Genomic DNA, 20,082 nt, shown 5'->3' with positions numbered 1-20,082 from the left:
GATGTGCTTTTCTGCATAACAAGGTTGTTTGGCGTGTGAACAGTTAACCCAACTCCACACCCACTTGCCCCACATCACTTAGATGCGACGTGGCATCGTGGCCCCGCATTGACAGGAGTTAATTGTGTCTCTGTGCGTGAAGTAGTCACAGCCGCAGCTGCTGTTCGGTAATTTTTTTAAAATTAAAAACTTTCACTGTGATAGTGTCTGTTATTCCAAGGGTTTCGGATAAAGGATTGTGTACCTATATTATTGCTGGACAACTAATCCAAAAATTCAAACATTGTTCTGGGAAGCCGGATTCGAATCCCACCTGGGCAGATTGAGGATTCCAAATTCTTTTTTTTTTCAAATCTGGAATGAAGTATGTAATGATGACCATAAAATCATTGTCAATTGTTCGAAAAATCCATCTAGTTCACTCATGTCCTTCAAGAAGGATATCTGCCATCCTTATCTTGTCTGGTCGACATGTGACTCATACTTTAACAGATTATGAGGCGAAGTGAGCTTTTCCGGGTGTTTGTTTTAATCAGCACAAGGGTTTACCCGTGTCGAAACACTCAATGGTGGGTCAGCCGCAAGCTGGAATGTATTGTAAGATCATTGTTGTTCCCTAAATCATGTCGCAATCCGAAACAGACCTTAGTCTTTTTCAGTCCAGTAACTTCAATATTTTCTGCTCTTTATTTTCATTCAGCCCATAGTGTCATTTCAATTTATCTGCATGTTTTTGTTTACAACCTTTTGTTACATCCGCAACTCCAATGGCTCAGGGTCCGCATGTAGCTGTGTCTCTGTTCTTACACTGAACATCGAGTCTCCTGGCACTCTATCCCCAGTCTTTGTAAATTTCCCCATAAACCACTATTCTCTCTGACCTGACTCCACATAGGAAACTTAACCTCCCTTGTCAAGAGTATCACCCCTTTTGGATAATAAACCTTATCTAAAAACCTCTTCCCTGTGACCTAGTGGAGTGTTGAAGAGCTGTAGTCTGGGACATTGACCTCATCATATCTTTTTTTACTATTTCACGTTGGTTTTGGAAGACATTCTCACACAGCTTGGGTTTTTTGAAAGTTCCCAGGATTCGTGTTATTGGGATTTCAGGGTGAGGATGGGCAGATGGGTTTGGTGCTCACCTCATTCTCACCGGCCTTCCTCGTCATAGATTCCTAGAGGCACACAGCATGGATTCATAGATCCTTCAGCCCAACTTTTCCATCCCGACCAGGTTTCCTAAACTGAACTAGCCCCATTTGCCAGCATTTGACTTGTATTCTTCTAAACATTTCCTATTCATGTACCTATTCAAATGCCTTTTAAATGTTTTAATCGCACCCACTTCTGCCACTTCCTCTGGGAGCTCATTCCACCTTCGTGTGAACAAGTTGCCACTCAAGTCCCTTTTAAATTTTTCTCCTCGCATCCCAAACCTATGCCCTCTTGTTCTGGATTTCCCCACCCCACAGAAAAAACCCTGACCTCACCCTATACATGCCCCTTGACATTTTATAAACGTCTCGATAATGTCACCTGTCAATCTTCTCCATTTCAGAAAAAATGTCCAGCCTATCCAGACTCTCATAACTCCAGCCCTCTATTCTTAGTTATATCTTTGTAAATCTTTCTGCACCCTTTCCAGTTTAATAACATCTTTCCTAAAGCAGGGTGACCAGAATTGTACACAGTACTCCAAAAGTGGCCTTACCAATGTCTTTACAGCCATAACCTGATAACCCAGCTCCTGTACTCAATGCTCTGACTGATGAAGTCAAGTGTGCCAGATACCTACTTCACCATCCTGTCTACCTGTTATACCACTTCCAAGGAACTACATACCTGAACTCATACGTCTCTCTATTCAACAATATTCCCCAGGACCCTACCATTCACTGTATAAGACCTGCCCTGGTTTGTCTTACCAAAATGCATCTTACCTCACATTTATCTAAGTTAAACTCCACAGGACATTCCTTGGCCCACTGGCCCAGTTGATCAAGATCCTATTGTACTCTTAGATAACTTTCTTCACGATACACAATATCACTGGTTTCGATGTCATCGCCAACTTATCTATCTTTGTGTGTTTTAGACTCCAGCACCACCTCTTCTGTAATGTGGAACCTTTTTACGACATCAACATTTAGGTCCCTGATTCCCTAGCTTCCTTGTCTTTCTTTACAGTTAATATTGAAGGGAAATATTGGTTTAGGATCTCACCCATTTGTTGTGGTTCCACACATAGATGGCCTTGTTGATCTATAAGGAGTCCTATCCTCTCCCTAGTTACTGTTTTGCTCTTAATATACTTAGAGTCTCTTTGGATTTTCCTTCAACTTATCTGCCAATGTTACCACATATTCTCCCTCTTTGCCTCTTGATTTCCCTCTTAGGACTACTCTTACACTGCCAATACTCCTCGAGGGATTCACTTCTTCCTAGCTGTCTAAACCTGAACATGCCTCCTTCATTTTTTCTTGACCAGAGCCTCAATATTTGTGATCATCCAGTGTTTTCTACTCCTGCCAGCCTTGCCCAACAAACCAACAGGAACACGCTGTCCCTGAATTTCCGTTATCTCACTTTTGAAAGTCTCCCACTTATCAGACGTCCCTTTATCTGCAATCAACTTTTTAAAATTCCTGACTTGCCCCAATTTAGAACTTTAATTTGTTGACCAGGTCTATTCACTTCCACGACAATTTACTATGTGGAGGCACTGGTGTTGGACTCGGGTGGATAAAGTCAGAAAAAGTCACATGACATCAGGCGAGAGTCCAACAGGTTTATTTGAAATCACAAGCTTTCGAAGGGCTGCTGCTTTGTCAGGTCGGTCAGGCCACTGACAAAGGGGCAGTGCTCGAAAGTTTGTGATTTCAAATAAACCTGTTGCACCTTCACCTGGTTTTGTGTGACTTCTAACTATGACTACTTAAAAAGTAATAGAAATAGTTAAAATCATCTACTTATTGGAACCCTAATATTCTTATTGATATCTGTGATTTCCCGACAGACTTGCCCCTCAATTTTCTGCTGACCTATTGGGAACAGATTGGACAATCCCATCAAAGTGATCACCCCCTTCTTATTTCTCAATTCCACCCAAACAGCTTTATTGGATGATCCCAACAGGAATATCTTCTCTAAGTACTTGTGTTTTACGGCAAAAATGATTTTTTTTTTTCAATACAGTTATAGTCGTAAAGGTTAAGAGTTACAATAAAGAATTGAGTTTGAAACAATCTGTGGATTAAGGAAGTACTTGTTTGTTAGAGTTGTGTGAACAGATCAGAAATAAACTGACTTGAAAAACTTAAAATTATTGCACAATCACAAATTCATTGGTTGCATATATGTCAACTGTTACAGTCTTCATGTGGATATCACGTGCAGTGTCAGATATTTATTGTCTTATCTAATTGTGTTGTTCCTGAAGTAGAATTTTGATGGTCAGAGATTGATTAAGATTAGCAATGACAGACAGATTAATATTACAGCAGTTAGAAAATATAGGGCACAATGTTCATTTGTGTTGCACCAGCCAAGGCAGGCCTAACTGCAGCAGCATATGTAACACTTACTGTGTATCAGGTAACCCACATAGTACAAGTCAACTGGAATGGTGCAGGTACAGCTCCTCACTGGAGGCTGTCAGGTCAAGTTCAATTGAAGATAAATTATTGACTTGGTAAGAAAGTTCTGAATGGAAGAAGACACAGCAGGGATAATAGTAACGTTCTCAAACTGGCGGAATGGAGATAGTGGAGACACACAAAATTGTGGTCTTAACTATTCCCTATATTCATGGAAGATGTAGATGATGTGGAAAATCATATATCAAAGTTTGCTGATGACTCAAAAATAGCATTGTAAACAGTGTAGATAGCAGCATAAAATCACAAAGATCTTAAAAGGTTAATTAAAGGGCAAAACTGGGTCAAATGGAACGAAATGTAGGAAACGTGGGAACATCCACTTTGACAAATGGTGAGAAATAGAAACAGTGAAGGTCCAGATAATGAAAATGACAGGTACAGGAAAGGAAAATAAAAAAGAATGCTGATGCAATGCTGGTCTTTATATCTAAAGGAAAAGAACACAAGGGGTTACAAGTCATATTTTAGTTATTGAAAGTCGGTTTGATTATGCTTGGAATACTGGGAGCAGTCCTGGGAACATCACCACAGGCTGGAGGTATTAGCCTTGGAGGGGGTGTAGTTTAAATTTACCAGAATGATCCCGGAATGCTGGGTTCCATTATAAAGAGGGATTAAACAATCTAGGGTTATATTCCCAGGAATTAAGAAGGTTAATGTTCAGTGGTGTTCAAAATTTCAAAGTAATTACTGGGAGCCGTCAACTTAAGCAGATGTAAGCTATTTCACTGGTTTGTTGAGTCTACCACGAGGTAGCATAATGTAAAAACTAGAGGTGGACCTGGTCAGAAAAAAATTAGAAAACATTTCTACACACAAAGAATGGTAGAAGTTTAAAACTCACTTTCACAAATGGGAAGTCCGATCAATTTTAAGCCTTAAATTAGACATTAGCAGATATTTTGTCATTCAAAAATATGAAGGCAAGTGGGTTAAAGATGGTTTATTGCAGTAAAGTTGCAGATTACCCATGATCTCACTGGATGGTGGAGGGACCGAATGGTCAAGTGCTGTCCCATGCAAACTGGAGTGAAGTATTCAATGCTACCCATGATAAAAGACACTGCAGACAGTATGAATTCCTCTTCACTTTCTGTAGATTTTGCATCTTCCCCCGTAATTCACCCCCGGATTTATTCCTTCATATGCTTCCTATTATTTAGTGTTTTACAGTCTACACACACATATTCCTTATTCTCAGAGTGCTTTAAAATTTAGAAAGTGCCACTACACATCTGCAGGTTAATGGAAGCAGTGCCAATGGGATGAATGTGCTCATCAGAAAGCCCTGAAATGGCTGGGTGGATTATTGCAGTGCTATGGTCTAAGTGAAAAATAATGTCCAATGATGACAGCTCTGAATGGATCCCATCTCCATCTCACCCAAGGACTGATTCTTCCTGTGAATGACAGCAATGATTATAGCAGACCAGCTCAGTGCTGCCCATGTCTGTGTACACATTTACAGCAATAAGGACCAGTGACCTTGTGTATCCTTAACGTTCCTGAATATGTGTTATAAACACAGACCCTGCACCCTGTACTTATCCCTAGATGCCAGGGGTTGCAGCCGTTTCCTCTCTTTAATCAGTAAAATGACCGCTACAACAGCACTGATAATTCCCAGGATGATTCCCACAATACAGATCACTGTCCAAGGACCAGACTGTTCCTCTGGTACTTCAGGTTCTACATTAGAGAGAGGCAGGGAAAGAATGAGTGTCTCATAGTGAAACTTGAGATGTCAACAGTGTGGAAAGACTATTGGAGGGTCTTACCCATGCTGCGGTGCATCACCAAGTAAAGTGCCCACTGGCCATAAATATGCATCATGCTTAATTGTGTTAATCACGTACACAAAGTTCCAAAGTCTAGGAATTACTGATGGCAATGCTATTTGTAAAGGAAAGAATTTACCCTACAGAAACAGTAACATAGACTCATCAGGAAGTACCGGGAATGGGAAACTAGTTATGAGCAGAGGTGCTCACAAAGGCTTTACTGGAATGACAGCTGTTTCGCTCAGTATCCCATTGCTGGATCTTTGAAAGAGTTACCCAGTTAGTCTCAATACTTCTTATTCATAGTCCAACGCTGGCCTGCAACTCCCACTGACTAGACAGTGTTATTCCAGTGAAGCAGGGAGTTGTGCATGGGACCCTGTAGAAATTCCATTGTAACAAACTCTGAAGGAATTGTTGAATGTTTGAATTTTCCACAAGGCAATGTGTGTACATGCGTTCTCTGTGTGTGTGTGTGGGGGGGTGGAGGGGTGGGGGGGCAGGTCTGGGGGGAAGGTGGCAGAGTGTGTTGGTGTCTGTTCTTTGCATGTGTATGTGTTCTGTATGTGTGTTCTGTGTGTGCATGTGTGTTGTGTCTGTGATCTGTGTGTACACGTGTGTGTATATGCATGTACATATGTATGTGTGTTTGTGTATATGTATCTATGTGTATGTGTGTACGGGTGTGAATGGATATGTGCATGTGTACATGTGTTTGTGTCTATGTGTGTGTCATCTGTGTGTGTGCCCATGTGCATACGTTTCTCTGTGTGTGCATATGTTTGTGTGCAAGTACAAGTCTTTGTATATATGTACATGTCTGTGTGCATCTACTAGTATTTGTATGCACATATGTATGTTTGTAAATACCTATGAGTATTTGAGTGTGTACGTGTGCTTGAATGTCCATTTATGTACATATGTATGTACATATGTGTTTGTACTGATGTTTACATACCTCTGCGTGCATATTAGTTTGTGTATGCGTGTGTGTGTATTTGTGTGTCTATCTTTATGTGTAGGCATGTGTTTGATTTTATGTGCATGAGAGAAACCATCTGTGACAACCACCCTTTCCACTGTACCAAATCTCTTCCTCCCAACCCAACCTACCCTAACACTGCAGCATTTACCTGGGCCCCTAGCACCTTCACCCATGTGGCACCCTTCACCACCCTAACCCAGCCAACATCCGACATACATGGAAGCCTGGGCCTCCTACCATATAGCATTTACCCACCCAGCAACTAACATTACACTTCCCTTCCGTGCTTAGATCACACATTTACATAACAGAATCTGGCAGCTGAATGCTGTGAAGAGGGGATGCAGGTTAGCAGTTCTGACGGAACCCTGATTAAAATCTCCTCTCAGAAATGTGGAGCTCCGTTCCTTCATAAAACAGGCTGGAGTGGCGACCTGAATGGGATTGGCTTTCCTTGGTAAATCCAGACCATTATTTTTTCTTCAAACAGTATTCAACCTCCTTCGCTCCCAACAATTGTTCACAACAAGAAGCAATGAATAAATTTCCAGATGCTCCCTGGTTCTTTCACTAATTATCTTCTATCTGTGCCCTCTTCTTATCCATCCTCTTACCAGTGGAAGCAGTTCCTACCGCTCCAGTCTATCAAAACTCTTCAATATTGTGTGTCTCTTTACCTTCTGTTCCAATGTAATTGAAGTTACATATGGTTTCATTTCAGTAACTCTCCTCCCAAGGCCACTAAAATTGTTCCTTTTAGAACAGGGTGGGCTGAAATTAGATTTGAATTTAATATTTTGAAATTATGAAGGATATTCATTGCGGATTATTCCCCTTGGTGAGGCATACATGACCTCTGAGGCAGCATTAATGTTAAATAATCAGTAAAGGAGTGAACTGAGAGATTAGGGAAAATCTGAAATCCAGGAAATATAGACCTCTGTTGCTTAATCTCTCCTCATAACATAACTCTTTAACTCTGGGGCTCAGTCTGACTAATTACACTGCACCTCCTCCAAGGACTCCTTACTGTGGGAATATGTCCAGAACTTATGTTTCAGAAATACAAAGGCCTGTTTTGGTCGAACCAGTCCTTTGCATTACTGAAACATAACTTCTCGCTCCTTGTATTCTTTTCCTTGCAATCCCTGAGGATTTTGATTATTTTCTGGACTTGATCAGAACCTTTTCATGATTTCTGTACCTGAGTCCCTAAGTAGTATTAAATACTGACGAGCGGTGTAGATGGGAGTCACTGGTGAATCTGGGATTCAGGTTACTATTTACATTGGAATTAGGGTAGTTTTTAATCCTCTAACCTTTCCTCGGTGGCTATAATTTTAAATGAGCCAGGACGCTCCAAACTCAGTTTTTATGTATGTTTTTGGACAGTTCGAGTTGCAGTGGAATTGCCTATCAGAAACGTCAAATTTCAGGCCAATTTCCCTGTGCTGAGGTTTCCTGATGCAGAACGCCAGTTTGCACTGCAGGTACAACTGTCGAGTCCCTGGAATATCTGAGCCATTAAATATCTCCCGAGAATCATTTGCCACTGCACCTCCAATGTCTTACCTGTCTGATAATTGGACATTTGGAGAAATAAATCAGCGACAAAGATGAAGCCATCTCCAATCATGACAACTAGATCAATGCCCGTTTTGGAGTAAAGCACTGCTGGAATCTCATATGGATGTAAATGTTCTCTACGTTGCTGTGGCTGGTGGCACTGACATACCTCACCTACTTTTTTGGTGCCACTGTTAATTACTAGCTGATAAACTTAATCACATGACTGGCATGACATCTGCTGTAGGCCAATAAAGTCCTTTTGCAGTTGTAACAATATTCCCTGACAGAGAGTTTTGGGCATGAGTAGTTGTTTATCTTTGAAAATTATGCCCCTTAAGATACCGAGCTCATCTCTGTAAAGTCCAGAATTATATGAGAGTATTTGGAATCTCTAACAATGTTAGGCCACCTTTCAATGATAACATTGATAACGATAACTCTGTGCCTTCAGTTATAGGTTGTTAGCCGTTTTGAAATGATATTGTTGAACAAAATGCAATATAGATTGACTTTGAGAAGATCTTAAACCTGAATATTCATGCTGTCAATGTTTATATCAAGTGGAATGCTGACGTCCATGTCCGGGTTTGGTAATCTGCTCACAGAATCAAATGTATTTGTGTGGGGATGCACATGATGGTTGGTGGCATTGTATTCGAGTCCTTGCACTTATATCGAAGCTTTTCCTGTATGTGAACACCACACTATCTGGGAGGGTCAGTTGATGGATTTTTATGCTCTGAGCTGTAATATAGTGTCACTATCGAAAGCTCCTATGACATTAAAACTATTGTACAATTGTTGAAAATCCTGGACTGAGTCAATGAGAATATTCTCGGTCTTTTCTGCTACTGTGGGTAGCTTTGTGATCTATGAGCTGTTTTGAGAGCTGTAGTTCTGGTCGATTTGTGTCCATCACGTAAAGTATTTGAGGTTTCCATGTTTAATTATAGTAGCTACATCACATTGTTAATGCGGCAGTGAAAGAAATGGGAAATCCATTGTGTGCAGGTAATGTAGCGGCTTTCAGTAGTAAGATAGTGTTTTGATGGTTCTGGTAAATGCCCTTCACTAGGTTCAATTGATGTCAGTCTTTGGTTGAATGTGTGTTTGCCAGTTTACTTTGTGCAAATTATGCTGGTTAACTTCCAGGTGATTAACATCATCTGTTACAATCAGAATGGTGAAGCCTTTTCATCGTCTGGTTGGATGGTATTCTACGCTGGGTCTGGTCTCACGTCTTTTGCTGTGAACGTGGTGGCTACAAGAGTAACTGTCACTAATGCTTGCAGATTTCGCAGGGATCATTCCCTCCAGGATATATCAGTCCATTCCACAACCTACATCACCACCACCGCCTTCCGATGTAACAGCAGAAGGTGCAAGACTTGCCCCATCCCCTCCTCCCTGCTCACCATTCAAGGGCCGAAACAGTCTTTCCCGGTGAAGCAGCGTTTCAAATGTTCCTTCTCCAATCTTGTGTATTGTATTCGCTGCACCCAATGCGGCCTACTCTATATTGGGGAGACCAAATGCCGACTGGATGGCCGCAATGCGGAACACCTCCGGTCTGCACACAAACAGGACACTGACCTTCGCACAGCTGGACAGTTGGAAAATATAGGGGGATGGATTCTCAGGGGAACGCAGCACGAATAGCCAACTTTCTGGTATTGAGACTGGCTCGAATGCAACGAGGGCTACGCGGCTTCTAAGAGATCAATTGTGTTCGGGTATTCTGTAGTCCGAGGTAGAGACAGACATTTCTGTGGCCAGCAGAGAAAAAGCAGAATGGTGTGTTGTTTCGCAGGTGCCAGTATCAAAGATGTCTCAGGAGGATGCGGAATGTTCTCACGGGGGAGAGGGGCCAGCAAGGTGTCATTATCCACATTGGAACCAACGATATAGGAAGGGAAAACGTTAAGATTCAGAAGGAAGATGACAGAGAATTAGGCACAAATTTAAAAAGGAAGTCCTCGAGAATAATAATACCTGGATTACTCCCAGTGCGACGAGCAAGTGAGGGCAGGAATAGGAGGACAGAGCAAATAAATACATGGCTGAGGAGCTGGTGTATGGGCGAAGGATTTTTGGATCATTGGAATCTCTTCTGGGGTAGAAGTGACCTGTAGAAGAAGGACGGATTGCTCCTATATTGGAAGGGTCTAATATACTGGCAGGGAAATTTGCTAAAACGGCTTGGGAGGATTTAAACTGGTAAGTTGGGGGGGGGGGGGGGGACGGTACATGGAGATAGTGAGTAAAGAGATAAATCTGAGACTGGTACAGTCGAGAACAGAACTCAAACAAACCAAGCAAATATCAGGGCAGTCAGGGACAAGGTATGACTAATAAATTAAACTGCATTTATTTCATTGCAAGCGGCCTAACAGGGAAGGCAGATGAACTCAGGTCATGGTAAGGAACATGGGACTGGGATATGACAGCAATTACAGAAACATGGCTTAGGGATGGGCAGGACTGGCAACTTTAATGTTCCATGATACAAATGATACAGGAAGGATAGAAAGGGAGGCAAGAGAGGAGGGGGTGTGGCATTTTTGATAAGGGATAGCATTCCAGCTGTGCTGAGGGATGATATTCCCGGAAATATATCCAGGCAAGTTATTTGGGTGGAACTGAGAAATAAGAAAGGGATGATAACCTCATTGGGATTGTATTATAGACCCCCTAGTAGTCAGAGTGAATTTGAGAAACACATTTGCAAGGAGATCTCAGCCATCTGTAAGAGTAATAGGGTAGTTATAGTAGGGGATTTTAGCTTTCCAAACATCGACTGGGACTGCCATAGTGTTAAAAGTTTAGATGGAGAGGAATTTCTTAAGTGTGTACAAGACAATTTTCTGATTCAGTATGTGATGTACCTACTCGTGAATGTGCAAAACTTGAGCTACTCTTGGGAAATAAGGCACGGCAGGTGACTTAGGTGTCAGTGGGGGAGCTCTTTGGGGCCAGCCACCATAATTCAATTCATTTTAAAATAGTGATGGAAAAGAATAGGACAGATAAAAAAGTTGAAGTTCAAAATTGGAGGAAGGCCAATTTTGACTGTATTTGGCAAGAACTTTCAAAAGCTGATTGGAGGCAGATGTTTGCAGGTAAAAGGACGGCTGGAAAATAGGAAGCCTTCAGAAACGAGATAACAAGAATCCAGTGATAGCATATTCCTGTCAGGTTGAAAGAGAAGGTTGGTAGGAATATGGAATGCTGAAAGACGAAAGAAATTGAGGGTTTAGTTAAGAAAAAGAAGGAAGCATATGTCAGGTATAGACAGGATAGATCGAGTGAATCCTTAGAAGAGTACAAATGAAGTAGGAGTATACTTAAGAGGGAAATCAGGAGGGCAAAAAGGGGACATGAGATAGCTTTGACAAATAGAATTAAGGAGAATCCAAACGGTTTTTACAAACATATTAAGGACAAAAGCGTAACTAGGGAGAGAATAGGGCCCCTCAAAGATCAGCAAGGCGGCCTTGTTGTGGAGCCACAGAAAATGGGGGAGATACTAAATGAATATTTTTCATCAGTATTTACTGTGGAAAAGGATATGGAAGATATGGACTGTAGGGAAATAAATGGTGACATCTTGCAAAATGTCCAGATTACATTGGAGCAAGTGCTGGATGTCTCGAAACGGTTAAAGGTGGATAAATACCCAGGACCTGATCAGGTGTATCCGGGAACTCTGTGGGAAGCTAGAGAAGTGTTTGCTGAGCCGCTTGCTGAGATAGTTGTATCAACGATAGTCACAGGTGAGATGCCAGAGCATGGAGGCTGGCAATCGTGGTGCCACTACTAAGAAGGGAGGTAAAGACAAGCCAGGGAACTATAGACCGGTGAGCCTGACATCAATGATGGGCAAGATGTTGGAGGAAATCTTGAGGGACAGGATGCACATGTATTTGGAAAGGCAAGGACTGGTTAGGGATAGTCAACATGGCTTTGTGCGTGAGACATCATGTCTCACACACTTGATTGAGTTTTTTGAATAAGTAACAAAGAAGATTGATGAGGAAAGAGCAGTAGATGTGATCTATATGGACTTCAATAAGGCATTCGACAAGGTTCCCCATGGGAGTCTCATGAGCAAAGTTAGATCTCATGGAATACAGGGAGAACTAGCCATTTGGAAACAGAACTCGCTGAAAATGTAAAAGAGAGAGGGTGGTGGTGGTGGGTTATTTTTAAGACTGGAGGCCTGTGAAAAGTGGGATGACACAAGGATCGGTGCTGGGTCCTCTACTTTTTGTCATTTACATACATGATTTGGATGGGAGCATAAGAGGTACAGTTAGTAAGTTTGCAGATGACACCAAAATTGCAGGTGTAGTGGACAGCAAGGAGGATTACCTCAGATTACAACAGCATCTGGGCCAGATGGGCCAATTGCCTGAGAAGTGGCAGATTGAGTTTTATCAGATAAATGCGAGGTGCTGCATTTTGGGAAAGCAAACCTTAGCAGGACTTCTACACTTAATGGTCAGGTCCGAGGGAGTGTTGCTGAACAAAGAGACCTTGGAGTGCAGGTTCATAGCTCCTTTAACGTGGAGTCGGAGGGAGATATGATAGTGAAGGCGGCGTTTGTTATGCTTTCCTTTATTGGTCAGAGTAGTGAGTAGGAGTTGGGAGATCATGCTGCAGCTGTACAGGACATTGGTTAGGCCACTGTTGGAATATTGCGTGCAATTCTGTTCTCCTTCCTATTGGAAAGATGTTGTGAAACTTGATAGGGTTCAGAAAAGATTTACAATCATTTTGCCAGTTTTGGAGGATTTAAGCTATAGGGAGAGGCTGAACAGGCTGGGGCTGTTTTCCCTGGAGCGTTAGAGACTGAGGGGTGACCTTATGGAGGTTTTCAAAATTATGAACGGCATGAATACGATAAATAGACAAAGTCTTTTTCCTGGGGTGGGGGAGTCGGGGAGGGCATAAGTTTAGGGTGAGAGGGGAATGATATGAAAGAGACGTGTAGGGCAACTTTTTCACGCAGAGTGTGGTACGTGTTTGGAATGAGCTGCCAGAGGATGTGGTGGAGGCTGGTACAATTGCAACATTTACGAGTCATTTGGATGGGTATATGAATAGAAGGGGCTTGGAGGGACATGGGCCGGGTCCTGTCAAGTTGGACGAGATTGGGTTAGGATATCCGGTCCAACCCGTCCATGCCGACCAAAGGGTCTGTTTCCGTGCTGTGCATCTCTATGAGTCTATGACAACCTTGAGTTGACGGTACATTTTTCCTTGAAAATGGTGTCACATGTAGATGGGAGTGCACTGGATCACTAGAGATACTGAGGCTCCGGTAAAGAAAGTAAATGAGGCATGTATCAATTTGTTTGGCACGCTTCCGTTCAGTCAGTTCATCAAGTACAGGAGCTGAGACATCACGTTACTGCTGTACAATATATTGGTAAAGTTACATTTGGAGTACACCATACCATTCTGGTTTTCCTGCTATAGGAATTATGTAATTAAATTGGAAAGGGTGCAGAAAGATTGACAAACATGTTACTGGGACTGGAGGGTTTGAGTTATCAGGAAAGTCGAGATTGGCTCGGACAACTTTGTCTGGAGCATCGGAGGCTGAGGTCTGATGTTATAGAAGTTTAAAAAATCATGAGCGGCAATGGTAAGGTAAAGACAAGGTTTGTTTCTTGGGGTAGGGGAGTCCAGTACAATTGGGATAGGTTCAGGTGAGACAAAAAATATCTACACGGAAACAGAGAGAAGTTGTTTTTCAATCAGAGTGTGATGTATATGTGGAAGAAGCTGCCAGAGGAAATGATAGAGGCAAGTACAATTACAACATTTAAAAGACATTTGGACAGATATGCAAATACGAAAGGTTTAGAAGGATATAGACCAAATGCAGACAATGTAACTAGTTCACTTTAGGAAACCTGGTTGGCATGGACAAGTTGGACCAAAGGGTCTGTTTCCATGCTGCACATCTCTATAATTCCAAGACTCTATAACAGCAGGGACTGAAGATCTGCAACCCTGTCAAACAACTTACCTGCCACACACTCAGTCAAATTCTGCTGACACTTCTGCTGTAGTGGCAATGTCAGTGGACTCATAATCCAGAAACCGAGTCTAACAGTCCAGGGACACGGCTTAAAATAAAGGAAATTACTAATAGAATTTGAATTTAGTTTAAAAATCAGAAATTAAAAGCTAATCTCAGTAATGATTGTGATGTAGATTTTTGTAAAAACCCACCTGATTCACTAACATCCGTTAAGGAAGGAAATCTGCTGTTTTTACCTGCTCTGTCCTGTGACTACATACGAATTCAGACACATGGCAAAGTCATCAACACTTAATTCCCCTCTTAAATGGCCAAGCAAGCCAATTCAAAGATAATAACAGATGGGCGACAATTGCTCGTCTCACTCACATGGTCCTATGTCCCTTGAATGAATAAAAACAAGGTGTGACTGCTTTCTTTATTAAAGTCTCCAGGTAACTTTCTCCTTCTATGATGGTTCACGTTCTCTGTAACTTGACTGCAGCTTATTAACTCGAAGTCCAACGTTTTCTAGCTGCAAACACTAATTGGACAAGCTCCCACCTCGTAACGTCTCAACACATCATCTGCTAGGAGATGCTAATTAGTTAATATCTTCCTTGTTCCTAATTATAAATGCTACTGTCACGACTAATATTTATTTTGCGAGTATTAGCTTACTACTTATAATAAAGCTTTACAATTATTAATCAGTTTTGAGTTTCTAGAAGTTAAAGGAGAAAAATACTAACTAACCAATCACCTGTTACCTTATGAGAGTACTCAGAATTTGGCTGAGAAGGAAAATAAGGAGCATAAGAACAATTGCAATCCATGGCCAAATTCTTCAGAGGCTCCAAGCTCAGTGCTTATAGAAAGAAAGAGAAGAAACAGTGGCAAATTAAATTAAAGACAAATTAAGCAATGAAGAGTGAAAGAAAACAGGGACAGACAATGAACAGAGACATTGGAGAAAAAGAAGCGTTTAAATTCATAATTTAATACGGGAATTACCTTGCAAAATAGATTATATGCATTTTGAACATTTCCAAAGAATCTTCAAATTGCTATTTTACATTGAAAGTTTATCACAAATTTTGGTGTGAAATTCAGTTTTTCAGAAACAAGGCGAGGCATGAGGTAAATCTTGAGCTCTGTTTTCCCAATCACCCTAGATTTAAATCTTGCTGAACATAATCACCAGTGAAAATAATCGAAACTACAGAAGTCAGAGTGTGTAAAACATACAGTACAATGACAAGTAAATCTCAAAATGTAAATGGAAAGATATTGCATTTGGTATGATTTTGGTTTGCGTGGTTTTGTTTTAAATCTATTTTTTGCATCATCAAGACTGGATAAATTTAGCTGACTGAAAGTATGTTGCTGAAGATTATACGATGATCTTTGTTTTTCTCATTCAGTGAAGACCAATCTTTGACTTAATTACATTGTTGTGAGTTTTCTGTTGGAATCTGGACTGGGTGTAAAATACAGTAAACAGCCTAAATAATTACGAATTATTTCTTATTGCTTGGGATTCTACTACTACTCTTTTGGTTAAAAAAAAGAGACCTTTTAAGAAAACGCAGGGGAGTTTCGGTAATACACACAGTTTATTAGACACGAGGATGAATTCAGCTCTTACACAATATATTCACGACTGACCCCAGAATACAGTGGTTGGATCCTGCAGCCCGTCGTGTTCCACGTGACAGGAATACATGTCTCCAGGATTTGGGATGAAGCTCAGGTATGTGAATCTCTGATAGGAATGATCCTGTTTCATACAGAATTCTGTAATGTTGACTTCATCAGTCACTGGCTCACTGTTCCTCTTCCATCTCATGGTGATGTGTGGAGGGTAGAATCCATCAGCCAGACAGATCAATGTGTTGAGCTGTCCCCATTTGGCAGGCTTTTCAGGATACATGACAATCTGAGGGGCAGCTGTGGGGAGATACATACACAAAAACAGGTACAATTAACCAATGTGTAAAATATATAATAAGCAACTACTGTATAACTAATTCCAAATCATTAGGAGATTAGCAAATCCCATAGGAAATTAGACTTTTTTTTATGTAGTGGATGGAAAGTTAACTAAAGGAAGAGTTTATGTATATTTATGTACAGCTCCTCATCTCATCCTCAATATATCCTTAAGTCCTTCACATACAGTGTTGTGTACATACCAAGATCCAGAAAACATCCAATGAAATTAAAGTCAATGTCATTTGTATCAGATGATCTTAGTTGGAGCTAAACCTTGACTGAGATACTGAGAAAGTGATCTACTCTTTCTATAGGCTCATCATGGATCCTTTGATAACTACCTCTGGTGACAAATACAACCTCAGTTTAACATTACAATTAAAAGAGAACACTTTTTAAAAACTTCAAGATGTCTGTCTAATATTGTAAAGTTCTCATTTATCGGCTATCCATAGTTAAGTCCTTCTCTGATTTGCTTAACTAAAATGCAGCACCTCTCGTTTATCTGAATTAGACTCCATCTGCCACTCCTCGGCCCATTGTTCAACAAGGTCTGATCGAGTTGTTGTTTAGGAGATGTGGGAGGGGCGTGGGGTGCACACTCAAAAACAATGAAGAATTTCCTGATAGGGCCATGAGGGCCCCATACATTTGTTAATTAACAAACTTAACTGAAGTCACAGGACCAAGTTCACAAAGATATATGTGGAATCTTGACAAAGCTTTGCTCAACGGCTGCCACCAAAATTTGGAAGATATATCATTTCAGCTAGGTTCAGACAGCCACAGCCATACCAAAAGTTTGGAATATCGATGACCGAGCGATGGTAAGAAACTGTGAAAGTGTCTGAAACTTGTATGAAGAACCGTACAGATAGAAGATAGGTCTCTTGTTGTATGCAGTTTGGTTTTCTAAAACAAGGTCTAATGATTTCACACTAACCAAATGAAGTGTAGAAAGCTGAAGAAGCCTACTAGAACAAGAATCATTATGTGCAGGGTGGGGAGCATGTCATGGATGCCATGGTTAAAAAAAACTGAATCCATACCATAGACGATAGCAGGATGTTCAGAAATAGTTCTGCATTTATAGAAACCACAGCGGTACACAGAATAAGCCACATAATTAAATGCCATAAACCAGATTATGTAGCCTCAGTAAATGGCACCATGAGTTGTGGTCCTAGATCTCAGTGTACACTTGGATTCGTTGTTTAGCCTATGACACCAGAACATACTGCTTATGCGTGTGAACATAAATGGGCTCAAACTACATGGAATATACAAGGAGTAGCAGTATGAGTCATATAGATGTACCGCATGGAAACAGAACCTTCGGTTCAACTTGTCCATGCCAACATAATCTAGTCTCATTTGCCAGCACTTGGCCCATAACCCTCTTAAACTCTTCCTGTTCATATAACCATCCAGATGCCTTTTAAATGTTGCAATTGTCCCAGTTTCCAAAACTTCGTCTGGCATTCCATACACACACCACCTTCTGCGTGAAAACGTTGCCCCTTAATTACCTTTTATCTCTTTCCCCTCTCATCCCAAACCTATGCTCTCTAGTTCTGGACTACCCCAACCCAGGGAAGAAACTTTGTCTATTTATCCTATCCATGCCCCTCATGATTTTATAGATCTCTGTAAGGTCACCCCTCAGCCTCTGACGCACCAGCGACAACAGCCTCAGCCTATTCAACCTCTCTCTGGAGCTCAAATCCTCTAACCCTCGCAACAATCTTGTAAATCTTTTATGAACCCTTTCAAGTTTCACAACATCCTTCTGTTGTATGATAATTATTTTGTTCTAAGCAGGTTTAGAATGTATGGGTTGTGTTCAATATGTTTTCCCATCAGCTTGGATTAATAGAGGATGCGTTAAAGCAGCAAACAATGCATCACTAAACATAAATATACCTCTTTCGCCTGTCCAATTACCAGAATTAGTGAAAGATATTAATTACTCAAACTTGTTTCAATTTGACTCCGAATAAATCCTAAAATTCAGCAAGTCCCTGAAGCAGGGGACAATTCTTCCTCCTTTAAAGACCGACACTTTCCCTTCCACGTGATTGAAGATGCCCTCCAACACATCTTGCATATTTGCCTTCACCCGAACCCTCCAACCGCAAAAAGGACAGAATCGCCCTGGTCTTCACCATCCACCCAACCAACCTCTACTTAAATCGCATCATCTGCCGACATTTCCGCCACCTCGAAATGGGCCCATCACCAGGTATATCTCCCTCCCCACCCCTTTCTACTTTCTGCAAAGACCTTTCCCTCCACGACTACCTGGTCAGGTCCATGCCCCCTGAAAACTCACTCTCCCCTTCTTGCACCTTCCCTACCACCACAGAAATTGCAAAACCTGAGCCCAGACCTCTCCACTCACTTCTATTCAAGGCTTGAAAGGAGCCTTCTACATCCATCAAATTTTCACCTGCACTTCTACATGCTATTTATTGTATCCGTTGCTCCCGATGTGGTCTCCTCTTCACTGGGGAGGCTGGACGCCTTCTCGCAGTGCGTTTCAGAGAACATCACCAGGACAACCGCACCAGTCACCCCCAGTGACCGAAAATTTCAACTCCCACTCTGCCGAGGAAAATGAAGCAGCAGAGGCAAAACGAACCAGGAAGGCGACAGCGAAGTAGAAGCTGGAGCAGCAGCGGAAGTGACGCGGACCAGACGGACTGCCGGGAAGGAAAGGAGTGAGTATAAATATTTTTCATTCGACACCAGCCGCCTTTTTTGCGTGGGAGCAGCAGCGGAGGTAAGGCAAACCAAGAAGACTACAGCTAAGGTAAGTGAGATTTTTAAAATTGCATTTTGGTGAACGAGTGTATTAACATGCATTTTATTTCCTCTAAATCATCCAGGCAATGTAAAACTCTGTTAGTGAACCGTTTGAGAGTTTGTGTGGTCACTTGCACATAATTTGTTGAATGCCAAAATAAATTTTGAGATTTTGCTAGTGTTTTTCAGCCATTCACTGAGTCACCAAGCATTGATGGTGTGCCTTGCTCCTCAGCTGTCTTAACTCTATATAGATAAAACACACAGTTGTCATCTCCAGATTTGTTAGGTTGCACTGTCAGTGGTCACATTAGGAATCAATATACTGTACCAGGTTAACATACAGGAAAATTAACAATGACATTTTCACCATTTGTGATGTAAGGTGTGTAATTTGTCTATTTTCAAAATATAATTTATTTTCAAATTTGGATTTGAACTAGTGGCATGTGGGTTTGGTCATTCAATGATCAACTTGTAAGTATTTCTGTCGCCATGCTGATTTTGTTTCCAACAGTATGTGAAAGACCTCCTGGAGTACCATGCGGTTTGGTTTCAATTGGGAGAGTTTGACAGTACACAACATAAATAGTATGGTGCATTAGATGTTCAGATATAAGTTTCTGGGATGTTAGGGGGTAACACCTAAAACGTTGGGGGAGGGGAAGCGGAAGGGGAAGGGGGAGTGGGAAGGAGGAAACAAAAATTTTGGGTTCTAATAGGACAGTCAGAGAGAGTTTAGCCAAGATTGAGGATGTATCCTTGACTTGAGGGTTTGAGTAATACGGAGAGGTTGGTTAGAATGGAACCTTTTCATTCGAATGTTGGGAGGCTGAGGGGTGACCTTGTAGAAATTTTACAATCATGATGGACACAGAGAGGAAATAGGCAGGATGGGAGGCGTTCAAAATGAGGGGCATATTTCTAAGATGAGAGGAGAAATTTGAAAAAGGGACATGTGGAGTAACCTTGTACAGAGGGTGGTTTGTATGTGGAATGAATTGCCAGATGGAATTGTTGCAAGTGCAGTTGCAACATTTAAAAGGCATTTGGACAGGTACATGTATTGGAACAGTTTAGAGATATGGTTAACGCAGGCAAGTGGTAGGCATTTAGATAAATGTTAGGTGCTACATTTTGGAAAGGCAAATCAGAGCAGGGCTTATGCACTTAATGGTAAAGTCCTGGAGAGTGTTACTGCGCAAAGAGACCTTGGTGTGCAGAATCATAGTTCCTTGAAAGTGGAATCGCAGG

At 41.4% G+C, this 20,082-nt stretch overlaps 1 protein-coding gene across 1 annotated transcript; it reads right to left on the bottom strand.

Annotated features, from left to right (window-relative positions):
* Positions 1-5,178: 5,178 nt before the first annotated feature.
* Positions 5,179-18,764, bottom strand: LOC122541216 (H-2 class II histocompatibility antigen, A-R alpha chain-like). Its single transcript, XM_043677839.1, has 3 exons — positions 18,665-18,764; positions 15,697-15,978; positions 5,179-5,351 (listed from the first exon to the last, which is right to left on the bottom strand). The coding sequence occupies exons 1-3, from the start codon at positions 18,762-18,764 to the stop codon at positions 5,179-5,181; spliced, it is 555 nt and encodes a 184-aa protein (XP_043533774.1).
* Positions 18,765-20,082: the final 1,318 nt, after the last annotated feature.

The sequence above is a fragment of the Chiloscyllium plagiosum genome, chromosome 37 (genome assembly GCF_004010195.1).
Source record: "Chiloscyllium plagiosum isolate BGI_BamShark_2017 chromosome 37, ASM401019v2, whole genome shotgun sequence".
NCBI classification, from domain to species: domain Eukaryota; kingdom Metazoa; phylum Chordata; class Chondrichthyes; order Orectolobiformes; family Hemiscylliidae; genus Chiloscyllium; species Chiloscyllium plagiosum.
This window is presented reverse-complemented; position numbering and strand designations above follow the sequence as displayed.

Coding starts and splice junctions, on each gene's coding strand:
- LOC122541216 (XM_043677839.1), bottom strand. CDS start 18,764: ATGAAAAATATTTATACTCACTCCTTTCCTTCCCGGCAGTCCGTCTGG. Junction 15,979..18,664: donor ACTTCGCTGTCGCCTTCCTG/GTTCGTTTTGCC, acceptor ATCTCCCCACAG/CTGCCCCTCAGATTGTCATG. Junction 5,352..15,696: donor TCCAACCACTGTATTCTGGG/GTCAGTCGTGAA, acceptor TCTCTAATGTAG/AACCTGAAGTACCAGAGGAA.